Source organism: Chiloscyllium punctatum, chromosome 9 (genome assembly GCF_047496795.1).
Source record: "Chiloscyllium punctatum isolate Juve2018m chromosome 9, sChiPun1.3, whole genome shotgun sequence".
Classification (NCBI taxonomy): Eukaryota; Metazoa; Chordata; class Chondrichthyes; order Orectolobiformes; family Hemiscylliidae; genus Chiloscyllium; species Chiloscyllium punctatum.
This window is the reverse complement of record NC_092747.1, coordinates 7551777-7579062: the sequence shown is the minus strand read 5'-3', so window position 1 is coordinate 7579062 and position 27286 is coordinate 7551777. Positions and strand designations below refer to the sequence as shown.

General features: G+C 44.9%; 1 protein-coding gene across 2 annotated transcripts in view; it reads left to right on the top strand.

Annotated features, from left to right (window-relative positions):
• LOC140481117 (glycerophosphodiester phosphodiesterase domain-containing protein 5-like) overlaps positions 1 to 27286 on the top strand; it is a 217230-nt gene that overhangs the window by 66027 nt on the left and 123917 nt on the right. For both annotated transcript variants that reach the window (XM_072576807.1, XM_072576808.1), the window contains exon 2: positions 18456 to 18627. In XM_072576807.1, coding sequence (XP_072432908.1) covers positions 18511 to 18627 — 117 coding nt within the window. In that variant the 5' untranslated portion in view covers positions 18456 to 18510. The remainder of the gene's footprint in view (positions 1 to 18455; positions 18628 to 27286) is intronic.

The following is a 27286-nucleotide window of genomic DNA, read 5'->3' as shown; positions in this document are numbered from 1 at the left end:
GCTGGGAGGGTGAACAGCTGTTAATAGGGACTGTTAGTGGCTAACAATGGGTGCTTTGTAATAGTAGACCTTAGCCATGAGGTTGACTCTTAACTGCCCTCTGAGCCAGCCACTCAGTTCGAGGGGCTATTAGGGACAGGCCATAAATCTTGGCCTTGCCAGTGACGGCCATACGTCAAATAATTTCTTCTTTAAAATATTCTATCTGCTTTCTTTGGTGGTTTTAGTACTTGGGCAGAAGGGAGGACTGCAGATGCTGGAAACCAGAGTTTAGGTTAGAGTGGTGCTGGAAAAGCACAACAGGTCAGGCAGCGTCCGAGGAGCAGGAGAATTGACTTTTAGGGCAAAAGCCCTTAATCAGGAATGGAGGCAGGGAGTCTCCAGCGTGGAGAGATTAAACTTGACCTAACATTGTCAGGGAATTGGACAGGGAACCCATTGCATTGTGTTGGTTATCCTGTGGCCGCTGGGGGTTGGAGAGTGAAGGCAAGTGTGTGTTTGTGTGGGGGTGGGGTGTGATATGGTCTGAGACCGGGGAAGTGAGTTCATATCTCTGAAAATCTGATCCATCAGAGCTGACAAGGCTATCAGGGAGTGGGGCTGGGCGTTAAGAGGCTGGGCAGAACAAACCATTTCTTTGTCATTCTGATCTTTTTGAGTATCGGAGGTTTGGGTCATAGTTTTGTTTTTGCTTTATTTTGATTATTCATTCACCAGGTGTGACATGCAGTGAAACTTGGGCTGTGTATCTGCCCATGTCTCTGCCTCTGCCTGTGTCTCTCTGTTTCCCTTCTCTTTTTCCATTCTTTCCTTTTTCCATCCTTTTGGTTTTTTTCCCTTTTTTGTCTTTTTTGTCTTTTTTTCTCTGATTATCTTTTCTCTTTTTTTTTTCACTCCTTCAATTTGATGACGGAGAAGCTCATATTTCTGCAATTACTCACCTGCGAAATTCTCTTCACGTGATCAGAACTGGTTGACTTCAGACCTCAAGAATGTTCCCCTGTCAATGTCTGCCCTACCCTACCCTGTTGAAAGTCTGTTAGTTTGAGGCCAAGTACAGGTTCCTTTTTGTCAGTGTTGAATGTGTTTACCAAGTAATTGTATCACACAGACAGGCCATTCGGCCCTAACTGATCATGCTGGCATTTTATGCTCCACTCGAGCCCCCTTCCACCCACCTTTATCTAATTGCATCCACTTGTTCCTCTAAATCTTTCACCCTCTTGATCTCCAACTTCACGTTAACTCTGTCCATGTTATTCACCTCCCCATGGTAATGGCTTTTTTGGGTCTGTGTTGCAAATGCAGTTCCGATCTGACACTGGGCAGCTAGGGTCCCCAGTGGAGAGTGCTCCACATGGGAGTCCTCTAGCATTCCGATGGGGGGCCTGGGGTTGAGGGTGTTGCACTGGGCAGTCCACATATGATCACTGATTGAGGTGGTCTTCGGACTCCTAGCTCAACTCTTTGTGGTGCTGTTGGCCAGGTGCAGACCAGACGTCGGCAGCTTACCCCCTAGTCAACTTGCTTAGAAATCTTATACACAAACCCTGGAACTGAGTATGAAGAGAGGTTTAATCAGTTTGGATTATGTCGACTGAGTTCAGAAGAATGAGGGGAATCTCCTCAACCCTTAAAATTCTAACAGGACGAGACACAGTCGATCCAGGAAGGATGTTCCTGATGACCGGGGAGTTCAGAAGTAGCTTAAGGATAAGGGGCGAACCATTTAGGATTGAGATGAGAAATCTCTTCAGAGAATGGTGATCCCATGGAGTTCTATCACAGAAAGCAATAAAGGCCAAAATATTGAATGACTTTGGATATTGGATATTGGATATTGCTCTTGAGGCTTAAGGGATCAACAGATATGTGCGGAAAAGCAGGAATGCTGTATGTTTTTAAAAAATGGAGTTACATACATTTCTTGGAGTTAAATGGATCCAAGGGTATAAGATGGATGTGGGATCAGGGGATTGAGCTGTTTGATCAACCATGATCATAGTGAACGGCAGAGCAGGGAGATGAGATGAACATATTCTGACCCAGTGAGTAGTTAGGGCATAGAATGTACTGCCCGGAAAAGTGTTGGAAGCAGGTTCAATGGAGGCGATCAAGAAGGACATTTGGATAGAAATGGTGTGCAGAGATATAGGGAAAAGGCAGGAGATTGGCATGAGGGAATAGAGCCAGTAACAACAAGAGGGGTCAAAAGGCCTCTGCCTGCACTGTAACAATTCTGTGATCGAGTATATTCTCTTCATCTCCCCCTCAGGCAGTTTGAGTTTTGCTATTTGGTATTTTGTTGAATTGGTGATGGATTTATTTATGTCCAGTGATTATTGGTTCTTTACACTGTTGTGGGCACACACACTGTCATTAAAGTCATATAGCGTGGAAACAGACCCTTCGCACCAACCAGTCCATGCTGAATGTAATCCCAAAGTAAACTAGCCCCTCTTAGCTGTGCTTAGCCTGTAGCCTTCCAAATCTTTCCTACTGATGTACTAATCTCGATGTCTTTTAAACACTGTAACTGTACCCTTCACCTCCTCTGGACTTGGCTAGGGAGTGCTCTGTGGCCACTGATATCCTTGAAGTTTTCCAAGCTGGATGGGAATCCAGGGGACTGAGATGCCTTACCTCCCCGCCCCCCTCCGCACAAAGTTTGATTTAGTTTCCCTCATTTTTCCTGTTTTTAGTTTACGTTTCTAAAGAAATAAAGAGCTGGGTTGTTCCTGGGGAAGGGTCCAGAGGGAAAGGTGGAAACTCTCGTTTAAGCTAACCTGTAGATTTATAATAAAACCCTTTTACATCTATGAATGTCATTTTGTTGCCTAACTCAACAAATCCTCTCAGAATCCAAGGACCTCTTCCAGATTGCTCCTTGGGCATTCTGTTCTCTTCGATATTTGTGGGACTTGAGCACATGCTTGTAAAACCTTAACCCAGACAGATTGAAGTGCCCACAGGCAAATCTAGACTGATTTTTGTAGTACAGTGTTCAATTTTGGCCGAAAACGTGCAGTCCACTTATTGGCTGTGGCTAGTTGGTAATACTTTCACTTCATAAGGCAGTGGGTTCAATTCCTACTGTAGACACTTGAACTCTCTTGTCAGAGTTCCTTCCTTGGATGTTGGACCAGAACATCTGCCACCTCAGATGACTAAATAATCCCAATTTCTCAGGAGAGCAGGGCTGGCATCCTGGACAACGTTTATCCTTCAATAGCATCACACAAACAGGTTATCTGGTTGTCATCTTGCTTCTCTTTGTAGGAGCTTGCTGTGCGCATATTGGCCATCTTGGTTTCAATGTTAACAAGGTTATTAGCTCAGATTTAGATTATGTTCTGGGACCTGGGTTTGAATCTTGCCGTGGCAGATGGTGGAAATTGATTTCAATTTGAAAAGAAATCTGGAATTTAGAATCTTAACGCCAACAATGGAGCCGTTGTGAATCGGCGGAAAAACCCAACTGGTTCTTGTATGTCCTACAGGGAGAGAAATCTGCTGTCCTCACCTACAGACTGGGTGACACTCAGCGACGTGAAGGGTGGGTAATGAATACTGGCCTAGCTCGCAACATTCACATCCTGTGGATGAACTTAAAAAAAGAATTTAAATTTGGGGTAATGTGCCATTTTGAGAGGCGCTTGGTAAATGCAAACATTCAGGCACTGTTTCTCGGTTTGACAGGGGTACTCAATTATTCATTTCCTCATGAAAGGCTTGTGCCCGAAAACATCAATTCTCCTGCTTCTCGGATGCTGCCTGACCTGCTGTGCTTTTCCAGCACCACACTCTCGACTACTTAATTATTCAGTTGCTTTTCCCTCATTTGGAGCCTAAGCTTGAATTAAATGTTTTGGAATATTGAGAGAGCTTTCATCTGAGAAAAACTGATTTATAACAACCAGGCTGCATTGACCCCCCCACCCACCGCCTTGGTTTCCTCCAGTGTTATTTTTGTTTGCTGTTAGTCTGACATTTTACACTGCTCTCCTAATCAATATTTGTATTGATTTGCTTCCTGGGTACACAGGGAGAGTAGACTTGGTCAGTGCACGTCATGAGCTGTGCTCTGAGGTGGATGTGGGTGCCTGTCCTTGCTACTGAGGGATAGGAGGTGAAGGGTCTGCCACAGAGCCAGTGAAGGGCAGTCTGGCACTGCCCATGGGTGAAAGCTGAGGATACCTGCCCAACTGCCTATTGTTGAGAAGTGCCATCCCAACTTGGCCTGACCATCACGTGACTCCCATCTCCCTGTCTGAGGGCAACCAGTGGCTGTTCTATAGAGTAGTCGTACCTCAAATTGTTAATTGACAGAGCAAGATAAGCTCTGCCCAACAGGATAGAAAGGTCTGCTTTTCTGGTGAGAGCTCCCTAGATACAGGGTGGGCCATTTAGGGACTAAGCTGAGGAGAAATGTCTTCATGTGGAGAGTGGGGGAACCTGTGGAATTCTCTGACACTAAAAACGGTTGAGGCCAAAACATTGAATGCTTTTGAGAAGGACTTAGTTACCCTTTGATCCTTTAGCCCTAAGAACTGTATGGGGAGAAAACAGGAACAGGGGACTGAGTTAGATGATCAGTCATTGAATGGCGGAAAAGGTTTGAAGGGCTGAACAGCCTACCTCTCTGATTTTCTATGCTTCCAGTATCAATTTCTTAGTTTCTATGTTTCACTGTAGCCGAACAGTTTGGGTTTCTAAGTGCCTTGTTCGATGTAGCTCTCTAATCTGAGGTCTTGCAAGAGCCTTGCATGTCACCCAGTTATGATGCAGCAAGCTGTTCAGCATGATATAATGACTTAATTCTGATCAAGATGACCGAGACCCTTTCTCGGTGAAGTTATCATCTGAGCATCCTTCTCCACTGAATAACGGGGGTGGCATGGTGGCTCAGTGGTTAGCACTACTGCCTCACAGCGCCAGAGACTGGGGTTCGATTCACGCCTTGGGCGACTGTGTGGAGTTTACACATTCTCCCCCTGTCTGCGTGGGTTTCCTCCGGGTGCTCCGGTTTCCTCTCTCAGTCCAAAGATGTGCAGGTCAGGTGAATTAGCCGTGCTCAATTGCCCATAGTGTTCAGTGCGTTAGTCAGGGATAAATATAAGGTAGGGGGATGGGTCTGGGTGGGTTAGTCTTCGGAGGTTTGGTGTGGACTTGTTGGGCTGAAGGGCCTATTTCCATACTATAGAGAATCTCCTCTAATCTTAAAAATAACAGTTACCTGGACTGCTACCAAAGACTGGTGGCAATGATTGTACCAAAGGCTCTTGTGCACGTAACCACGGCATGTGAGCAGTGTGAGAGATCTGGCGAGTGTTGGCTATTTCCCAAAAGTAGTCATGTTCTAAAGACTGCTCAATTCATCAGGTCTCATCAGCGCCTTCCAATACCCATGGGTGCTACCCTCTGGAAGGACAAGGACTATAGATACATGGGAACGCCATCCCTGCAGGTTTTCCTTGGAGCCACTTACCATCCTGATTTGGAAATATATCAATGTTCCTTCACTGTCACTGGGTCACAATCCTGGAATTCTCTCCCGAAGGACTTTGTGGATCAACCTATAGCACATGGACTGCAGCGGTTCAAGAAGGCAGCTCACGCCCACCTTCTCAAGGTGGCGGGGGGGGGGGTGGGGGGGTAACTAGAGATGGGCAATCAAGCCAGCGATGCACACATCCCATAAATCAATTTAGATACCACACTTCTAGCATGGAATGTGTTGGATTTCAGTGCTCTGACAAGACGGGAGAGGAGGAAAAGATGAAAGACTTGTGTTTATTTAGCATGTTCCATGGCCACCAGCTATCTGGAGTCCCAACACCAAAGTCAGTACTTTTGGATATAGGGAATGCAACAAAATGTGGTCAAGAAAGTACGAACCTATGTGATCCAAAGTTAAGTGGCACCAAAATTGGCTGAGAGATAGGAAGTACAGGGTGATGGGAAAAGGCTGTTTCTGTGACTGAAGGGCCTGAGCTAGCAGCAAAGATTGGATAGGCTGGGGCTGTTTTCCTCAGAACAGTGAAGGTTGAGAGGGGACCTGATGGAGTGTGGATAGGAAGGTATATTTTCTATTGGGAGAGGCAGCAGTCACCAGGGGGCCATAGAGGAAGAAGGACATGAGTGGAGTTACCAAGAGAATGTTTTCCATCCAGAGAGTGGTGGGAACTCACAGATGAGTTGACAAGCTGAGCTGAATGGCCTCCCTTCTGTGCTGTAAACTACGGTGTCTGCACATAAAGATCACATAGATAGCAATGTGATAACAACCCCTCAATGTTTCTATTTCATTATTGTGCTAAAAAGTGGAACATTGGACATCTACAGGGGGTTGGAGTCTAAGTCTTACTGCATCTGTACCAGGTGTTGGGGAGACCTCATTGGAATACAGTGTAAGCAGTTTTGGCCCCATTATTCAAGATATCATCTAATTGGAGGCAGTTCAGAGAACATTCACTTGGATGGTCCCTCGCAGGAACAGATTGTCTGATGAGCAAAGGCTAAACAGGTTGGGACTCTATTGCCTGGAGTTTAGAAGAATGAGAGGTGATCTCATTGAAACATCCAGGATTCTTAAGGGGCTTGAGTGGGTCAATGCTGAGAGGATGTTTCCCCTCATGGGAGGGTCTAGGACCAGAGGGCACAGTCTCAGAATAAAGGGGCACCAATTTCAGACTGAGATGGGGAGGAATTTGTTCTGAGGGGTTGAGTGTCTATGGAACTCCTTGTCACAGAGAGCTGTGGGGGCAGAGTCTGGGTGTATATTTAAAGCTGAGATAGAGATTTTTGATCAGTCGGGGAATCAAGGGTTAAGGGGAAGGGACAGGAATTGGACGTGAGGAATGTTGGGGGCTAGATTAGAGTGGTGCTGGAAACGCACAGCAGGTCACCAGGAGCAGGAAAATCGGCATTTTGGGCAAAAGCCCTTCATTGAGAATAAAGGCCTGATGAAGAGTTTGTGCCCGAAATGTTGATTTTCCTGGTCCATAGATATCGCCTGGCCTGCTATGCTTTGCTAGCACCACTAATGTAGACTCTGATCTCCAGCATCTGCAGTCCTCACTTTCATCCATGAGGAATGTTGAAGGGCAGCACAAACTGAAAGGGCCGAATGGCCTACTTCTGTTCCTATTTCCTATTGTCTTGAGTCGATTAAAGTGTGGCGCTGGAAAAAAGCGCAGCAGGTCAGGCAGCACGTGGAGAAGCAAGAGAGTCGACATTTCGGGCTTGACCTTTCAGCAGGAAGGGGAAGGAGGCTGATTCGCTGAGGTCTTTGTGGAGGGAGGAGGAAAATGTCTTCAAGGTGGACATGCTTGGAAGAGGCTTCACAGTACAGTTTGCAGCAACTTGAGCCAACCTGATACACTGACTCCACTGCTTCCTTTGGTCCTGTGCTGATGAGTTGGCACTGATCGTTTTTTTTTATTTTAATCTGACTTTAGAGTAGTGACCGCAACTCTGAGGCAAGAGAGCTATCAAATGGGGCAAAGGTCAATGATCTGAACCTTTTTTATTTTTAAATGAAGCATGAGTGTTTTCTACAGAGAAATTATCTCCAATTTGTTCGAAGGTACTTAGTGAGTTGTGGCTACTTCATTGTGGGTGTTGCTTTAGTTTAACCAATAAAGCAATGGCCCGATGTCCAGAGCAGTCCTGAGGCTGTTGATTGATGTGGCACTTTGGTGTTGGTGAACTGAATTATCCCTATCTGCTGAGTCCATTGTTTTCTGTAGTGCACTAAAGCTAGTAATTCAAGATTCGGCACACCAACTGAAGATGAGAGGCGGGGGTGGCTGTGTGGGAAATATTGCCTTTTCTTAGGATTTAAAGGGCTTGATTGAAAACTGCATTCCAGACTAGGGAACAGTTTGAGTGATGAGCATAAGAGAGATGTTTGGAAGAAAAGTACTACTGAACTATCCCCCCACACTGTGGGGAATCTGATCCTCCTGTTAATGAGGCAAACAAAGACTTGCCTTTTCAAGGCATCAAGGGATCTGGGGTGGAAACAGGTATATTCCCTTAGAATAGAGAATCAGCTGTGGTCATTTGAATTTGAGTGGGCCGGATGGGCCACTACCACTCATGGGATTAGGCTGTGCACAAATTGGCTGCTCGTCTTTCCCCACATCACAGCAATGGCTACACTCCGAAGACCTACTTCATAGGTTGTAAATCCGTTTGGGACATCCTCATGTCATGATGGTTGCCGACAAAATCTGAGAACAGCAGCAGCAGCACAAGAGGATGCCATTTGGTCCATTGTTACCTGCCAGCCCTTTCTTGTCAAATGTAAGTTGAAGACAAGAGTTTCTCGGCTGCTGTCAATCATTGCTTGGTGGCTGATCGTGGAATGATGGGAAAGTTAAGCACAGACAGGAGGCCATTCAGCCCATTAAATCTCTCCTGGCTTGTTCAGAAACTGATCTGGCTCCTTATTCTCCTCCCATTTCTCTGCATTTACTTTTTCAAACATCCTTCCAACTTCCTGTTGAAGATTCATTTTTAAGTAATGGCATATGTGAAACCAGATTATATACAATAGAGTAGCCTTTATTGTCACGTGCACTATATTGAGTGCAGTGAAAAGTTTGTAATATTGTCTGTCAGCACAATCTTAGTGCAGATACCGTTACAGAATTAAAATCCTCAAAAACAGACTAGTATGGGAATACAGTTTCAAAAAGTCTAGAGTGAGAATGAATGTATCTTTAAACTACTCTAGTTATAATCCTTTTATGCTGAGTCTGTGCCCAAATTTTGGTCCGCTGGCCGTTTTGACCATTATATACCAGATAATCTGCGTAAATAAAACAAAGAAAATTACAGCACAGGAACAGGCCCTTTGGCCCTCCAAGCCTGTGCCAATCCAGATCCTCCATCTAAATCTGTCACCTATTTTCAAAGGGTCTGTATCCTTCTGTTCCCTACCCATTCATGTATCTATCCGGATACATCTTAAATGATGCTGTCAGTCCTGCTGGCAACACATTCCAGGCACCCACCACCCTCTGCATAAAGAACTTTCCACGTGTGTCTCCCTTAAACTTTTCCCCTCTCACTTTGAACTTGTGATGCCTAGTAATGGAGTCCTCCCGCTCTGGGGGGGAAAAAAGTGTCTTGCTGTTCCACGCTGTCTGTACCGCTCATGAGTTTGTAGACCTCAATTCCATTTCCTTCTCTTTCTCCCCACCCCCCACCTCCACTCAACCTCCGTCTTTCTAATCCTGATTTACTCAACTTCTCCTCATAGCTAGCGCCCTCCGTACCAGGCAACATTCTGGTGAACCTTCTCTGTACCCTCTCCAAAGCATCCACATCTTTTTGGTAATGTGGTGACCAGAACTGTACACCGTATTCCAAATGTAGATGAACCAAAGTCCTATACAACTGTTACATGACCTGCTAACTCCTGAACTCAATATCCCGTCCGATGAAGGAAAATATGCCACTTGACCACTCTATTGACCTGCGTTACCACCTTCAGGGTACAATGGACCTGAACACCCAGATCTCTCTGTACATCAATTTTCCTTAGAACATTTCCATTTACCATGTAATTCGCTCTTGATCTTCCAAAATGCATCATCTCGCGTTTGCCTGGATTGAACACCTATCTGCCATTTCTCTGCTTCAATCTATCTATATTCTTCTGTATTCTCTGACAGTCCCTTTCACTTTCTGCTACTCCACCAAACTTAGTGTCATCTGCAAACTTGCTAATCAGACCACCTATACCTTCCCCTCAATCATTTGTGTATATCACAAATAACAGTGGTCCCAGCACTGATCCCTGTGGGACACCACTGGTCACAGTTCTCCATTTTGAGAAACTCCCTTCCACCACTACTGTCTCCTGTTGCCCAGCCAGTTCTCTATCCATCTGGCTAGTACACCTAGGACCCTGTGCGCTGTCACTTTCTCCATCAACCTACTATGGGGAACTTTATCAAGCACCTTACTGAAGTCCATGTATATGACAAATTACATCCCTTCCCTCATCAATCAACTTTCTCACTTCCTCAAAGAGTTCTATTAAGTTGGTAAGACATGACCATCTTTGCTCAAAACTAGGCTGCCTATCACTGATAAGCCCATTTTCTTCCAAACGTAAATAGATCCTATCCCTCAGTACTACTTTCAGCAGCCTCCCTCCACTGACATCAAACTCACCAGTCTATAATTACCTGGATTATCGCTGCCAACCTTCTTGAACAAGGGGACAACATTGGCAATTCTCCAGTCTTCTGGGACTTCACCCGTGTTCAAGGATGCTGCAAAGATATCTGCGAAGGCCCCAACTATTTCCTCTCTTGCTTCTCCCCATAACGTGTGATAGATCACATCTGCATCTGGAGATTTGTCCACTTTTAGTAACTGTTTAGAATGCCCAACACTTCCTCCCTCCTTATGCCTACTTGACCTTGAGTAATCAAACCACTATCCCTAACCTCAATATCCGTCATGTGTCTGTCCTCGGTGAGTACTAATGCAAAGTACTCATTTAAGAATCTCACCCATTTTCTCTGACTTCACCAGTAAATTTGCTCCTTTGTCCTTGAGTGGGCCAACCCTTTCTCTCGTTCCCTTCTTGCTCCTTATGAATAAAAGACTTTGGGGTTTTCATTTAAATAGAAGTGTTATGGAACCAGATAAAACCCCCTCAAACTATTCAGAAGGTAGATGACACTCTAATGTGTTGTTTTTAAAAGTAAATCTATGGTGTTGTGTTCCAGATGCAATTCGATCGGTCAAACGACCGGATTCAAAGCTAAACACTATTTATCTGCTATTGTTAAAAAGCAACAAAAGAAAGAATGAATTGAAATAATTTAACTCTACTGGAAAACAACAAAATAGCTACAGTATCAATTACTAATTAGCTGTTCTGATATAGTAACATCCCATAAGCGCACCCCCTTGGCAAGAGGCGAATTCAGACTCTGATTGCCTCGCATGCATCTCTAGCAGTTGGCGGAGAACCCCTTTCGCTATAACTGAGAGGGGGTTGGAAAACATCTTCCACTTCTTCAAGACCCCAACAGCAACTGCTGAAGGAAGAACTGAAGAGCCAGGTTCTTTGGCAGTTTGACCACAACCATTCCGGCAGCTTCTATTGTACTAGTTTGAAAAGAAAAACACCCAAGGATTCACAAGTTGTTTATCTTCTCAAATACTGTTTTCCACCTGTCCCCCAGTCTCTCTTTGAAAGAAACCAAGAAAAAACACCCCTCGTAAAGCCACAGTATTGTCACAGAAGGAGCAGGCGTAGCTCAGTTGACCCTTTCTGAGCACCTTCAGCAACTGAATCTGATCATGGCGGACTCCCTCTCTCAATGCTGCTCTGTCGCTCTCTCTCCCCGTAGCCCTTGGGATTGTGAATCTGTGGGAACTCCCTATCCCACAGTATGGTGGAGGCCAGGACATTGTTTATCTCCTCTTGAAACTTACTCAATGCTTTTGATTTAGCTATGAGTTGAAGGGTCTGGGGAGTGGATAGGAAGGCAGAGTGTAGACTGAGTTGAGGCGAGCCAGAATCCTATTCAAGGTGAAGCAGACTGAATGGCCCCCACTTCCTACTCCGCGTTCTTACTTTTTATTATGTTGATAATGGAAATGATTTTCTCCTGAAGTTGCTGCCTCTGGCTCAATTGATGCCAAGCTGTGGCAAGTCGTTGATTTTTGTTTTGAACATTACTGCACCAAGCTCTCAATGTGTTTTTAATTAAAAGATTGCAGCCTGAAATCTGAGATGCTGTAACAGAGACCGATATCTCGGAGTAGGGGAACACTCCCAATAAATAATAGCTGGTCACAACAGCCAATCTCCAAGCAGGGAACATGAGGGAGTGTGGCAAGAGAGTTGATAATTGGTGGGGACACAGGTTTTTAAAGGGGTTGATGATCTGGAGGGTGCAATAAGAGTTTTTTTCTCTTATTCGGTGAGTTGGTCCGTAACATAGTGTTACAAGGCAATCAAATTTGCGAACTAAATATTCAGGCTTGAGACTTTTCAAAAAGACAGGCAGGAAGGCTAGGGTAATGAGGTAGTTTTGTTACTATGGGATGGAGTAAATATAATGATGAGAAATAATCTTGGGGGTTAGAAGATACCAAATCTATATGGGTGGAGGTAAAAATAACAAGGGGAAGGAGACACAGGTATTATATAGATTCTTTAATAGTAACTAGATTACAGGACAGAGAGTAAATCAGGAGATTGAAAAAAGCAGTACTTTAATCACAGATGAGTTTAATCTTCATAAATTTTGGGAAAATCAAATTGGCAAAGAGCATATTTTTAAGGTGAGGGGGGAGAGCTTTAAAAAAGGCCAGAGGGGCAAAGTCTTTCACAGAAGGCGGTTTGACTGTTTAATGAACTTTGAGGAAGTGGTGGATATGGGCACCATCGTAATATTTAAAAGAAATTTGGATAAGTACATGAATAGGAAAGGTTTGGATGGATATGGGCCAGGAGCAGGCAGATGGGGCTAGTTTAGTTTGGGATTATACTCTGCATGGACTGGTTGAACCAAAGGGTCTGTTTCTGTGCTTTATGACTCAGAGGAAGAATTCATAGATTGTACGTGGGTAATATTGCTAGAATAATAGGCTGTGGTTCTAATCAGAGATTTTAGACCAGATGTATAGTAAAGTGGGTTTAGTTAATGATTTTGGAGTAAAAGTTATTCTGGGGAACAGTGACCATAACACAGTTGTTTCAAGCCCAAGTTACTCATTCTCAAATGAAATGCAAAATTCTACTGTGCGAAAGTGAGGACTGCAGATGCTGGAGAGGAGTCGAGTGTGTGGTGCTGGAAAAGCGCAGCAGGTCAGGCAGCATCTGAGGAGCAGGAAAGTCAACATTTCAGGCAAAGCCCTTCGATGCCTGAAACATCGATTTTTTTTTTTTGCTCCGTGGATGTTGCCTGACCTGCTGTGCTTTTCCAGCACCACACTCTTGACTTTAAACAACAATGCTAAACCTAAATAGGGGTAATTCCAGAGTAATGAGGACAGAACTGGTTGGAGTGGTCTGGGATAGAAGTTAATCAGAAAACATTATTGATGAACAATGTGTCAGTTTCTGAAGAGAATAGTTCAAGAAAAATCATCTTACTGAGGAATAAGAATTCAAGGAAAGGGATGAAGCAACCTTGGTTAACTAAGGAAGTCAAGGATAGCAACAAATTGGGGAAAGAAAATGTACCACTAATCTTTGCTACACTGTAAGCTAAAGGATTCTAAACTTTTAAAAAATCAGCAAAAGATGAGCACAAATAAAACAAAATGGTAGAAGATGAACCATGGCATTAAATAGCAAGTAATTTAAAAAAAAACCATGAGCAAATGCTCCTTTAAACACAGAGAAAGGACGAAAGGAGAAAAAGCTGACAGAAATAATGACGAACTATGAAGTGGTAGAGGGGTTGAAGAAATTTTGCATCATTCTTCACTCAAGAAGAGACAAATGGCATTCCAGAATTTTAATCCATTCAAGAGGCAAAACATTGAGAGAAATACAATGATAATAATTATCATTGGAGGAAAGTGCAATGAAATGGGCCTAAAGACCAAGGAGTCTCCTGGACTCTGATGGGTTGTATCTTAGGATATTGAAGGATGTAGCGACAGAGATCATGGTTGCACGTGTAGTAATTTTCGAAGATTCTTTAGATTTTGGGAGAGTCCCTGGTTATTGGAAAAGTGCTAATGTAACACCTTTATTTCATAAGGGAAGGAAACCCCACACTTACCATAGTTAATTCACCTGCTCAACAAACCCCTGGACACTATATGGGCAATTTTCCATGGCCAATCCACCTAACCTGCACTACTTTGGATTGTGGGAGGAAACTGGAGCATCTGGAGGAAACCCATGCAGACATGGGGAGAATGTGCAAACTCCACACATAGTCACCCGAGGTTGGAACTGAACCCAGATCCCTGACGCTGGGAGGCAGCGGTGCTAACCACTGTGCAAGAACGTGGGATGAGAGGACAATAGGGGCAGGAGTTGTATTTACTGCTTTGAATGTATCAGCAGAGGTGAATGGGCCAAATGGCCACCTCCTGTGCTATAATGATTTTCTCTCTCTGTTGTTCCTGGGTGGGACAGTCAACTCCTGACCTTCTGATACAAGGAGTTTTGAGTCTCCCTCTAGTGACTGAAGCTTGTAATGCAATCTAATGCTCCAATCGGAGGCAGTGCCTGAGGGAGTGCTGCAATGTCTACGATATCATTTATAGTTTCCATTTGAATTAGATGCCCTCACACCCCGGATGAAAGATCCAATGGTGCTCTTTTTAAAAAGGGCTGGAGTGAGTTCTTGGCGGTATCCGAACAGATTCCTACGTTGACACTTGGATGTTTTAGTCGCTATCTCTTTGTTTCAGTTGTGACAATATGACTAGTGGGCTGGTAATTTAATGGCTAGTATTCTTCAGGTACGAAGAAAGATTGGACAGACTGGGATTGATTTCCTTTAGATGGGAGGGGACATGACTGGGATGTATAAAAGTATAAGGGGCATAGTTAGAGTGGATGGAAGGAACATGTGCCTCTTGGCAGGGAGATCAATGAGCAGGGGGCATAGATTTATGGTAAGGGGCAGTGGGTTTAGAGGGGGTCTGAGTAAAATCTTTTTCATCCAGAGGGTGATGGAAGTCTAGAGCTCACTGCCTGTAATGGTAGGATGGGCAGAACCCTCCTACCATTGCAGAAGGATTGAGATGTGCACAGGAATAGTTAGGTAGTTGTTTTTGACCAGCATGGATGAGATGGGCTAAAGGGCCTTTCTCTACACTGTAAGTCTCTGACTATACGATGCACTGACTCCAGCGTGCAGCTTGAGCCGAGAGGGGGTATGACAGGGACCCGTTTGGAGGAAAGCTCTGCTCTCAGACAATGTGAAAATATAATCATGGAGATTCCAGGAAACTGAAAGAGAAATTGAAAGTGTGGATGGTGGTTTTGTGAAGTGAAAAAAACAGTGAAGGGTTTCGGGTCAATGACTGTTCAGAAGAGATTAGAAATTAACATCATTTCAGGGAATACAGATACTGTGTCTCCAGGGGGAAGGAATAACCAGGAAGGAATGTAAAGATGGATACAAGATAGTTCTGCAACTGGCCAAAGGATTCTTTTCTTTTCTTCCTTTCGTGGGCTGTGGATGTTGTTGGTGAGACATTATTTATTGCCTATCCCCAATTGCCATTAAGGGCTTATGCCCGAAACGTCGACTCTCCTGCCGTTGGATGCTGTGCTTTTCCTGTGCCACATTTTTTTTGACCCCCTGGTGCCATTAAAACCAAATGACCATTTCAAAGGACAGTCAAGACTAAAACACATTTGTTCTGGGTCTGGACTCACGGGAGCAGGGAAGAATACCACCAAGTATTCCGGAATTTCTGGAATAAGTTGGTGAAATTATTTACCAGGATGTTGCCTGGGGAATTTGAGCTATAAGGAAAGATCGGATAGACTGGAATTTTCTTTTGCATTGGAGAGACTATGGTTGGGAAGGGATCTGTGAGAGGTCTATCTGTGTCAGCTCCTAAATTAGTCTTAAGATCTATAAGACTATCAGAGGCATAAAGTGGAGAAGAAGGTAATTTCTCCATTCGGGATCGCTAAACGGGGGTGTAGATTAATGATGAAAGGTAGGAAGCTGAGGAGACACTAAAGACTTATGGGGAAAGGCAGAAGAATGGGGTTGAGAAACCTATCAGCTGTGATCAAAGTACAGAGTGGGTTGATGGGCCGAATGGCCTAATTTTGCTCTTATGTCTTTGGGTCTGAGAAATGTTTCTTTCACTTGGAGGATGGTGGGAGGCAGGAACTCAATGGTTGAAAGGGTAGTTGAGTCAGATGCTCACAACATTGAAGCAGCATTTAGATAGTTACTTTTGCTGTCCAAACCTACAGGTGGAAAATGGGATTAGTGAAGTCAGATGTTTGTTTGAGTCATTCAAGAATTGGCTGAATGACCTTCTGAGCTTTCGGTGTCTGAGAATCAGTAAATTGAGATGCTGTATTAGACAAAAATGGAATGGCCAATTTACATAGTGATTCCCACCCTCAAACAGCAATAACAAGCTGGTTACCTATTTAATTTTGGTGACATTGTTTTGAGGTTAATTATTTGCCGGTACAACCATAAATCCCAACCCTCTGGTGGGTTTCCTCTGGTCGGTTTCCTCTCACAGTCCAAGGATGCGCAGGTTAGGGTGGATTAGCCTTGCTAAATTGCCCATTGTGTCCAGGAATGTGCAGGCAAGATGGATGAGCCAGGAAAATGCAGGATAGGGGTGAGGTGGGTCTGGGTGCGATGCTCTTTGTAGGTTTGGTGTCAGACCCAGTGGGTGGAATGGCCTGCTTCCACACTGTAGGGATTCAATGATTCTTTGAAGTAGTTGAATTTTTAATTTGTTCCTTCATGTGGTATAGGGATCACAGGCAAAACTAGCATTTGCTGCCTATTTCCAGTTAGCCCTTGAGCTGAGAGGCTGGTTAAGCTATTTCAGAGTGCAGTTAAGAGTCAACCACATTGCTGTGGGTCTGGAGACACATGTTGACCAGACCAGGTAAGGACAACAGATTTCGAAAGGATATCAGTGAAATTAGATGGGTTTTCGTAGCAGTTGATGGTCACCTTCACGTAACCTAGATTTCAAATCCAGATTTATGAAAGGAATTTAATTCCTTGATGGGATTTGAACCTGTCTCTCAAAGCCCCTAGATTCAGTTCACCACCATCAATGATGTTGAGACTCTGACAGGAAGGAAAGATGCCCCTAGAGGAGATGTGAAGCAACAGCAGACCCAATTCCAGTATTAACTCTCCCAAAGCTTTGGGTCAGAAGTCATGAGAGAATGGGTTTATTGTCAAAACTATGATGGATGAGGGGAAATCTGACTGACCGATTCCAAAAGTGTGAATACATTTTTGAGAGAATAAGTAAAGGAAAATAGTTTCCAGTGCTGAGAAGGTTGGTAACATGAGGTAATTTTTTTAAAAATTGAATGTATACTTGGTGAAAAATTTACAGAATGGTTGGGACAGAGCAGTGAGAATGAGATTTCTTGGATTGCTTTCTCAAAGATGAAAGAAGGCCTCATAGAAACATCCAGGATAGGAGCTGGAGACGACCAGCTGGCTCCTCTAGTGTGCTCCTCCATCCCATATAATCATGGCTGAACTCCATGTGAATTCAAAACCCAAACTGATCAGCCACGATTTGTTTGAATGGAGGAGGAGCCTCGAGGGGCTGAATGGCCTGCCCCTACTCTTCATTTTGCCTCTTTTATTAAGTAATCTACCTGCTTCTGCCTTAAACCTATTCAACACTCTGCTTTTTGAAGAAGGTAGTTGGAATACTGTAAACAGTTTTGGACCCCTTTTTAGGCAAGAGGTACTGGCATTGGAAACCGAGTGGGTGAACTAGGCTGAAACCAGATATAGGGGACCAGTTTTACAAAGATGATGAGTAGACCGGGCCTGTGTTCTTTAGAATTTAGATTAGATTTCCTACAGTATGGCAACAGGCCCTTCAGCTCAAGTCCACACTGACTCTCTGAAGATTAACCCACCCAGACCCATTTCCCACACTTACCCCTGACTAATGCACCTAACCTACACATCCCTAAACACTATGGGCAATTCAACGTGGCCAATTCACCTGTCCTGCACATTTTTGGATTGTGGGAGGAAACCGGATCACTGAGGAAACCCACGCAGACACAGGAAGAATGTGCAAACTCCACACACTCACTCACCTGAGAGAATGAATGAGAGAGAACCTTCTTGAAACATAGAAGATTCTGAGTGAACTTGACAGGGGAGATGTGGAGAGGTTGTTTCTCCTTGTGGGAGAGTCTCGGACTGAAGGGCATCATCTCAAAATAAGGGATCACATATTTTAGACAGAGTTTGATGGACGTGAATGTGATAAGCTGAAGGGGTATTTTTTTTTGTACTGTAAATCCCAATGACTCTGAATCAGAGAGGAGCAAATCCGTAGAATTCTTTACCAGAGAGAGATGTTAATTTCAGTCATTAAGTGTATTCGAGGCTGACAGAGACAGATTTTTAATCGGGAAGGGAATCGAGGGTTATGGGGAAAAGGCAGGAAAGTGGAGTTGGGGATTATCAGAAAAGCTATGATCTCGTTGAATGGAGGAGCAGACTCAATGGGCTGAATGGCCTACTTCTCCCAGGTGTTACAGAGTTCCACAGGCTGAGAGCTTCCTGTGCACAATGTGTGTTTCTGACCTAGTGTTACTGAACTCCATGTTGTATTTACAAAGGTTTTGGTATTTTTCTCGTGCTTTCCATCCTCTCCCCCCCCCCCCCCCCCCCCCCCCCCCACCCCAACACCCTCCCCAACCCCCAGCTTGACGGTAATGTATCCTGTTTTCTTTTCCCCTCCCAAAGGAGCCCTTTGACCTGATGGGTTGCTGAGGTCCCCTCCAGCAACATTTGAAGGAGCATGGTCAAACATCAACCACTTCAGTACTATGAACCGCAGCTGTGCTTGTCTTGTCTGACCGGAATCTATGGGTGCAGATGGAAGAGGTACCAGAGGTCTCACGACAGTACGACAAAGGTCAGTGCTTGCTTCTCTTCCCAACATTGGCGCTGGGGAATTCTGAGCAGAAACAAGGCTCCTTCTGATGGGAGTGGTAGAGCAATGTGATTTGGCCAAGCTAAATTGTCCAGTGTTTGGGGACGTGTAGGTTAGGTGCATTAGTCAGGGGTAAATGTAGCATGATAGGGTAAGGGGAATGGATCTGGGTGGGTTACTCTTTGGGGGGTCGTTGTAGACTTGTTGAGCCAAACGGCCTGTTTCCACACTTTAGGGATTCTGTGATAAATTCCATTCTGACACGTTGTTCGGTCCAAAGTCCGGGAGATTATCGCTGTGATGTCCCCTTTGTATTTGGGCATTGATGATCGTTTGTAACCAGTTCCTGGAGAGCGATTCATTTTCAAGTATTCCCAACTGCTACAGTTCATGTGACTGTGTGATTTAGGCAAGTCCATGAAAATCATGGAAACTCCGACCCAAAACCGCAAATTCTATCTGGAGATATAAGTTAGGTCTGTGTTCTTGTGCAATTTGGGACAACGAGGACTGATCTCATTGAGAGGTACTGGCTCTTTCTGAAGGTGTTTGGCAAGATAGACTCTGAGCCATTGTTCTAGATTCCATGGTCAATGAAATGTGGAGCTGGAAAAAGCAGAGCAGGTCAAGCAGCATTGGAGGAGCAGGGGAGTCGACGTTTCACGTCGGCACCTTAAATCCTGATCAAGGGTCCTGCCCAAAACATCGACCCTCCTCCTCTGCTGCTGCTTGACCTACTGTGCTTTTCCCAGCTCCACAATCTATCAACTCTGACTTTGCAGTCCTCACTATCTCCAAGTTCTAGACCAGCAGAAACACCATGGTGCTGTCTCCATGTTTTAGATCGAGATGAGGTGAAAGTCTTCACTCAGAAACTTGTGAATCTTTGGAATTCTCTGCCCCAGAGGCTTCTGGCTGCTCCATTGGTGAATATATTGACGGCAGGGGTAGACAGATGTTCAGTGTCTCTGAGAGTGGAGGAAAAGGAGAGGGAGAGGTAGAAACCCAATTAGCCATGATGATACTGAATACTGAAGCAGGCCTGAGGGGCCGAATGGTCTATCCTTCTGTTGTTTCTTGTGTGACCTCTTTGGAATGCCATTTTGGCTTTCAAGACGTTTGGTTGTTTTGACATTGCATTGTGGGTGGTATGTCACGTGGTGCTGAAAGAGGTTTGTAAAATCATGAGGAACATGGATAGGGCCAATACCTTTTTTCCCAGGTTAGGGAAGCCCAAAACTAGAGGGCGCAGGTTTAAAGTGAGAGGGGAAAGATTGAAAAGGGACCTGAGGAGCAAATGTTTCAGGCAGAGGGTGGTGCGTGCAGATACAAAACTGTAGACAGTTTCCCTCCTTGCTTTCAGGGTACAAGAGGTTGATGGCCACTGAAGTTGCAATTATCATGTCATTAAAGTTGTACTTAGACTGTTAATTACAAGCCTCAACATTTTTGCGACAGGTTTAATTGTAAGTTTATGTGCACATCCTACAAGTTTTTGGGAGTCACGGGGATGATGTTTGAGGCGTGTGGCGGAGGGCAATAATTAGGTGGGATTAGGTTGGCGACCTTCCAGAATCAGTGTGGAGTATAAAGGAGTTGAAGATGAAGTTCCAGCATGCTGCCGGGAGAACCCTGGAGAAAATCGTATAGACCTTTGTAAAGAAAAAATGGTGCCCTTTTGGTCATTTTCCTTGAACACTTCCCTTCAAGCAGCCTTTGTCTCTCCCACCCCCTTTTTTTAGTGGTAGACAGGCAGACGTCATTCAATTGGCTAACGAGTCTTGTAGCTTTCTAATTGGTGGAAGAAGGCAGCATGTGAGGTCTTGTCTGGCCAATAGCAGAAGCATCGAGGCAGGTCAGATGATGCAAATTCCAGAGACACATTTATTTATTCTGAGTTGGCAGCCTAAAGGTGGGAAGATGGGTTGATCAACCAAGATTTGACCACATGGAGCAACATGGTCTGAGGTCGCAATTTGGGTCAACTCCTCCTTGTGACAGTAAAACATAGTTCTGAAGCTTTGCTGCTTTAGGAATTCAGGGAAGATGGTGGCATAGTGGTAAAGTTACAAAGGGTTGAATGGCCTGCTCCTATTCTTCATGTTTGGTGGTGACCTGAGCTTGAACACTCATTGGTGTCACTATGCTCAGTGAACCAGCATACTGAGCAATTGGACCCACCTAGGAAGCTTTTATGGTCTTATTTGTATTGGATTCATATTTTACTATCTGCCACGGTGGGATTTGAACCCAGGTCCCCAGAACATGATGTGGGTCTCTGGATTAGCAGTCCAGCAGTAATACCACGAGGCCATCACTCTCCTCCACCAACACCACCGCCACCCACCCCCTCTACTCCATGCCATGTCTGATTTTCCTGAGCAGTTGGCCCCCTGCTGTCTCCCTGCTCCCACTAACTGCCCACCCCTTCCTTTCCGCTCCGCTCCGCTCCCCCCCCCCCCCCCACCCCCCCCCCCCCCCCCCAACCCCAGGTCATTGGGGTAACTACTGACTGCACATTCCTGCTGCTGTCTGGTTTCTTCATCAAACAAACTGACAGGGGTGGGAAGTCAAGCAGCCCCTTGCTGACAGGGATGGGATTTGGGGTGCTGTTTGTGTTGGGGTAGAGGGGGTGGAGTGGAGATGGAGGGGACATGGGGGGGTGGAGAGGAGATGGGGGCGTGGGTGGAGGGAAGACCTGGTTGGGGGGGAAGAAGTGGAGAGGAATGGCTGTGGGGAATGAGGAGGTAGGAGCTGTATTTGGGTAAAGGGGGAACGGGGATATGTCAGAAGCAGAGTGGAGGTTATGGGAGGGATATCTGTGGAGGGAAACGTGGGGAGCGAGCGAGGAGGGGTGTGTGTAGTGAGTGAGACAATTTGAGCAGAAGGATAAAGCAGGGAGGGATGGAGGGGTGTATACGTTTTGGGAGGACAGTACGTAATGAGTTGAAATGACTGGACTATCTTTTATCAATTGAAACCCTGTTGTTCTGAGAGGCAGGGCCTGCCTGTAATTATGAAAATGAAGTCTTATGAGAAACTGAGAGTGCTTCCTCTCTCTGGCAAGATTTGGTAGTGTCCTGGTCACTAGTAACCCCTCAGCCAGGCAAACAGTGATTGGTTAATTATCGCGCCTGATCATCTGTTGAGTTGATACCAGTTTGGCCTTGACCCTTCTACACTGGGTGAAGCCAGACTTGGCAGCAGGAAGGACCCAGAGGTGCAGGGTCACCTGGCTTTTGTTGGGAGCTGTAGCTCAGAGGCTAACACTCCCTCCCCTCTGGTTCTCCGGTCACAGTTTCGAGCCTCACTCAGCGTTGGAGCATGAACATTGAGGTTAATGCTGCCAGTCCTGAGGGATGCTGCTCTGCCATAGGTACTGTCATTCTAATCCGTTGTTAATGTGTTATTCTACCAAGCACCGGAGAATACAGTGTTGGAAACAAAACTGAGTTCTCTTGGGTAACCTGGAGTCCTATCGATTCCCTTAAATAGCATAATTAAGACTGATTACTGCCTCTCCCGGGAGCTTGCTGTGTGTAAATTGGTTTCTGTATTTCCTACGTTTGTGGTGTAGTCACCATCGTAAAACAAAAGGTACTTCAATGCTTGTAAATAGTGTTGGGTTATTTTGAAAATTTAGCATGATACTCTGGTTTTAAGAGGTCTATTTTGTCCTTTTTTTTAGAAGGAAGGTTTTACGACCAGCAATGAGATGTTTATCGTAAAACGCTTCTGAGTCTTTGGGTTTTTGTTTTTAAAGTTGGAACAATAGAAGCAGCCTGAATGGGTGTGGTCAAGCTCCCACAGAGCCAGGAGTTTTAGCTTTTCAGTTTTTCAGTAGCAGTTGCTGCTGCAATACTTCTCTCCTGACTGGGTTGTCCCAGTTGAATTTGTGGTCCTTTTTTGTCTGTGTGTATAGCTACTAGGGACAGCTGGTTGTGTCATTTAGTGTCTAGTTGATGTTTATGAATGTGAATAGTTAGTTGTCTGCCTGTTTGTCCTATATAGTATTTATATCCCATGCAGGGACTGCACTAAACACTATATAGTACAAACAGGCAGACAACCCAATGATAATGGAGCAAACTGAACAGAGGCCAGCCAGAGAATTCCTAGAAATGTGGTACTCATCCACGGACTCCATCAATGAGCACATTGACCTAGTTCTGATATACCAACCACTGCAAGGAGCAACTGGAAGCAGCAGGAACAGAACCAAATAAATTGCAGAAGAGGCAGTACAGGAGTGCTTTACAGGGAGGCTCCACAGCACTGAGGATGCCACCTAGACAGGGGACGGAACATCTGCAAATCAACTTCCCATTCAGCAAACATGCCCACAACTACTGCAACGCTGGAGCAGCTCAGCAGGTCTGACATCAATCTTAAAATCACAAAAGGTGACCTTATTGAAACAGACCAGATTCTTAAGGGTCTTGACAGAGTAGATGGGGAAAGACAATCAATAAATGTGGAGCTGGAGAAACAGACAGCATCTGAGGAGCAGGCAAGTCAACGTTTCGGGTCAAAACCCTTCATCAGGATTCAATCTGCATTCCTTACTGTTTCCCGAGATAAGGAAAGGTTGTTTCTCCTTGTGGGAGAGTCTAGGACCAGAGGCATCCTCTCAGAAGAAATTCCTCCTAATCTCTGTCTTAAAAGGGTGACCCCTTATTCTGAATGGAGTGAATCTGTGGAATTCTTGTAGCTCAGAGGGCTGTCAAGACAGGGTCATTGAGTATTTTCAAGGGTGAGAGAAACAGCTTTTTAATCAGGAAGGGAATCCAGGATTAGGGGAAAAGACAAGAAAGCGGAGTTGAGAATGATCAGACACGATTTCTTTGAATGGTGGAGTAGACTAAACATCTGTTCTCCTGCTCCTTAGATGCTGCCTGACCTCCTGTGCTTTTCCAGTGCCAAACGTTTTGACTCTGATCTCTGCATCTGCAGTCCTCACTTTCTTCTGAAGGGGCTGAATGGCATATTTTTATTCTTGTTTTTTTATGGTCGTGTGGGATGGTGATGGGGCATGTGATACTCTGTCCTGAGGACACCGTTTCCCTGTATCAACTCACCTGTCACTGTCCAATCAAACAATCCCGCAAAGTGCAGAGAGATAAAGGGTGGGCATTTGAGTTCTTCTAAGTAAATGTTCTGGTAATTTACCCAGTTGGTGCCAGAACGTGACATGGGAGAGTAGGCTGGCACAGTTCAAGGCAACTATTTTTGGAAATAAACAGCAATTACTCCTGCCTTTGGGAAAAGAAAAGAAAATATTTTTGTGACAAAGGCATTAATGATGGGCACGGATGGTTTTCTCAAGCTGGTTGATATGTGTGTTGCATCAAGACAAAACAACGGGACTTAAAGATCACTGCTTTGTTTGAGTTATCACCATTCTGAATGGAATATAAATAATGGATGCAGTAGTGAATCAGTGGCATTTCTATTGGCCACAACGGGATCTCCTACTGATCCTCATCTTCCAGTTCGGAGAGGTTTACTGGATGTGGATTAACAGCCCTGTTGCCTAGGCTACAACAATCGCCACAGATCATGAAAGTTTTTTTTTGCTCTTGTTATGAAGAGAGTCATGGCTTCCTGAAGTTGTGGGAGGTGTTATATCAATACAGGTTTCTGTCTTTTTCCTCTGAGGTCATCGATCAGCCTGGACGATATGGGTTAGCACTACTGCCTCACAGCGCCAGGGACCCAGGTTCAATTCCAGCCTCTGGCACCTGTCTGTGTGGAGTTTGCTCATTCTGTGTCTGTGTGGATTTCCTTCCATAATCCAAAGATGTGCAGGTTAGGTGGATTGACCATACTAAATTTCCCAGTGTCTAGGGGTGTGCAGGCTAGGTGGGTTAGCTATGAGAAATGCAGGGTTACAGGATAGGGTAGGGGGGTGGGTATGGATGGGGTTTTAGCTGGAAGATTGGTATAGATTTGATTGGCCGAATGGGCTCCTTCCACTCTGTGTAGGGATTCTATGATCAAACATTAAGTGTAAAAAGCAATAGTGGTTCCTGGCTAGGCCAGCATTTATTGCCCAGAGGTCATTTAAGAGTAAACCATATCACTGTGGGTCTGGAGTCACGTGTAAGCCAGACCAGGTAAGGATGGCTGTTTCCTTCCTGAAACAATCAACTGTGTACCCTGTGGGGCAGCCCATCTTTGTGGAGATGCTGATAGAGTTGCTGTGATAAGCCTGGGGCACAGGGGTGCAGCGTGCAGGGTAACCATGCCAATGTCGTTGTTCTGACTTGGAACCTGTGCTGGGTCCAGGGAGCTGATTGATTGAGGGACAGTGGGTGGTGAATGGGCTGCAGAGACTCCCAAACCTCCACCCTAGCCCTCCTGTGTTACGAATTCTAGACAACCTTTCATTGCAATAGCCCCAAATTCGGCTTGGAATGAAGAAAACCCTCTTGCTGCTTGGCAGGAGAGGGTCATATTATACCAAGGGGCACAGTCCAACAACCATGAATATGGTCCCACTGGAACGTTTATCCCACATGCAGCCAGTTCTTGGTGATTTAATTTCCAGTTCTTGACAAATAACACAAGGTAGGATCATTATCGTAGAGATCTAAAGCACAGAAAAAGTCCTTCAGCCCATCGAGTCTGGACCACTCAAAACATGCACCTAACTGTTGTAATTCCATTTCCCAGTTCTTGGTCCACAGACTTGGCTCAACCAGCATTTATTGCCCATTCCTTGTTGCCCTGTGGACGTGAGCACAACCAAATGAAGCAACAAGATATTACATTCTGCTAATTCAGCCTGAGGGATATGCACGAAAGTTAGAATGTGAAGGCTTTCATACAGCAGCCAAAATATTAAATTCTAAACTTAGTGCATTTATGCAAACAGAAAATGTACAGTTCTCCGGAATGAAAGGAGAATGTGCTGGAGAAAGCCAGCAGGTCTGGCAGCATCCATGGGAAAAGGAACAGGGTAAAAGGTTTTGAGTCCAGTGACCCTTTGCTTTGGGCAGCACAGTGTCTCAGTGGTTAGCACTGCTGCCTCACAGTGCCATGGACCTGGGTTCAATTCCAACCTCTGGTGACTGTGGAGTTTGTACAGTCTCCCCGTGACTGTGTGGGTTTCCTCCAGGTGCTCTGGTTTCCTCCCACAGTCCAAAGATGTACAGGTTAGGGTGGATTGGCCATCGGAAATGCAGCGTTACAGGGATAGGGTGGGGCGTTGTGGTGAGTCTGGGTGGGATGTTCTTCAGAGAATCCGTGTAGACACGTTGGGCTGAATGGTCTGTTTCCACACTGCAGGGATTCTATGATTCATGAATTAACTGGACTTGAATCACTAGCTGTTTCTCTCTCTCCACAGATACTGCCAGACCTGCTGAGTTTCGCCAGCATTTTAGTTTTAGTTTCACATTTCCAGCATCCGCAGTATTTAATTTAGATGCTCAGCAGTGCTGGGAGGGTGCATGTGGAAAGGTTGTATCATCTCGTCAGGGAATAGGGGATAAACATTCACACTTTTAAAATAAATGGGTGACCCATTTCCAATAGAGATCAGAAAGATTACTTATCAATGTCATGATTCTTTTGAAATTCTTTCTCAAAAGACAATGACTCTGCTATGATCCAGAGGGTGGTAATGCCAGGCAAGTCAGATCCCAGAGTGAAACCGGCCTGGTAGATTATTGGTTTAATGTTCCTTTTTATTTGACATGAAAGTCAGTCATGTGCAGCCTCTTGTGAGTATGTTCAGTATCCTTTGAACAAAAGAGCCTAAAAGTTCATTATATAAAAGAAAAACCAATTACATGACCGTAAACAAAAAGTTCCTCACTCAGCCAGCACGGCTGTAATTGGTTTAATTTTAGCTACACATTCACTGTCCTTTTCTAAGTTAGTGTCTCTCCTTAAGGTGTTTAAAATGAACTGTTAACGGAGATTCTACTTACTGGAGTTTAGAAGAATGAGAGGTGATCTCATAGGAAAAATGTAGGATTGTCAAGCGTCTTGAAGGGTAAATGCTGAGCGGTTATTTTCCCTCATGGGAGAGTCTCGGAACAGAGGGTATTGTCTCATGAAGGGGTGCAAATTTAAGACCGAGACCAGGAGGAATTTCTTCTGAGAGTTGAGTATCTTTGGAACTCCTTACCACAGAGAGCTGTGGAGACAGAGTCCTTGTCTGTATTTACTGTATTTACACCCGAAACCTTGACTTCTCCACCTTCTGATGCTGCCTGGCTCGCTGTGTTCTTCCAGCCTCTTGCTGGTCTACTTTGTGGTATATTTAAGGCCGAGATAGATTCTTGATCGGTCAGGGAGTAAAGGTTAAAGGGAAAGGGCAGGAATGTGGCCATGAGGAATGTCCAATCAGCCATTGAATGGCAGAGCATGCTCAAGGGCTTGTTTCTCCTTGTGGGACAGTCCCAGACCAGGGGCCAACATCTCAGAATAGGGGGTCACCCATTTAAGACAGAGATGACCAGGGATTTCCTCTCTCTGGGAGGAGTGAATCTGTGGAATTCTTTACAGCAGGAGGCCGTCATTAAGTGTAGTCAAGGCTGAGGGAGTGAGAGAGAGAATTTTAATCAGTAAGGGGAATTAAGGGTTACAGGGAAAAAGCAGGAAAGTGGAGTTGAGCATGCTCAATGTTTCT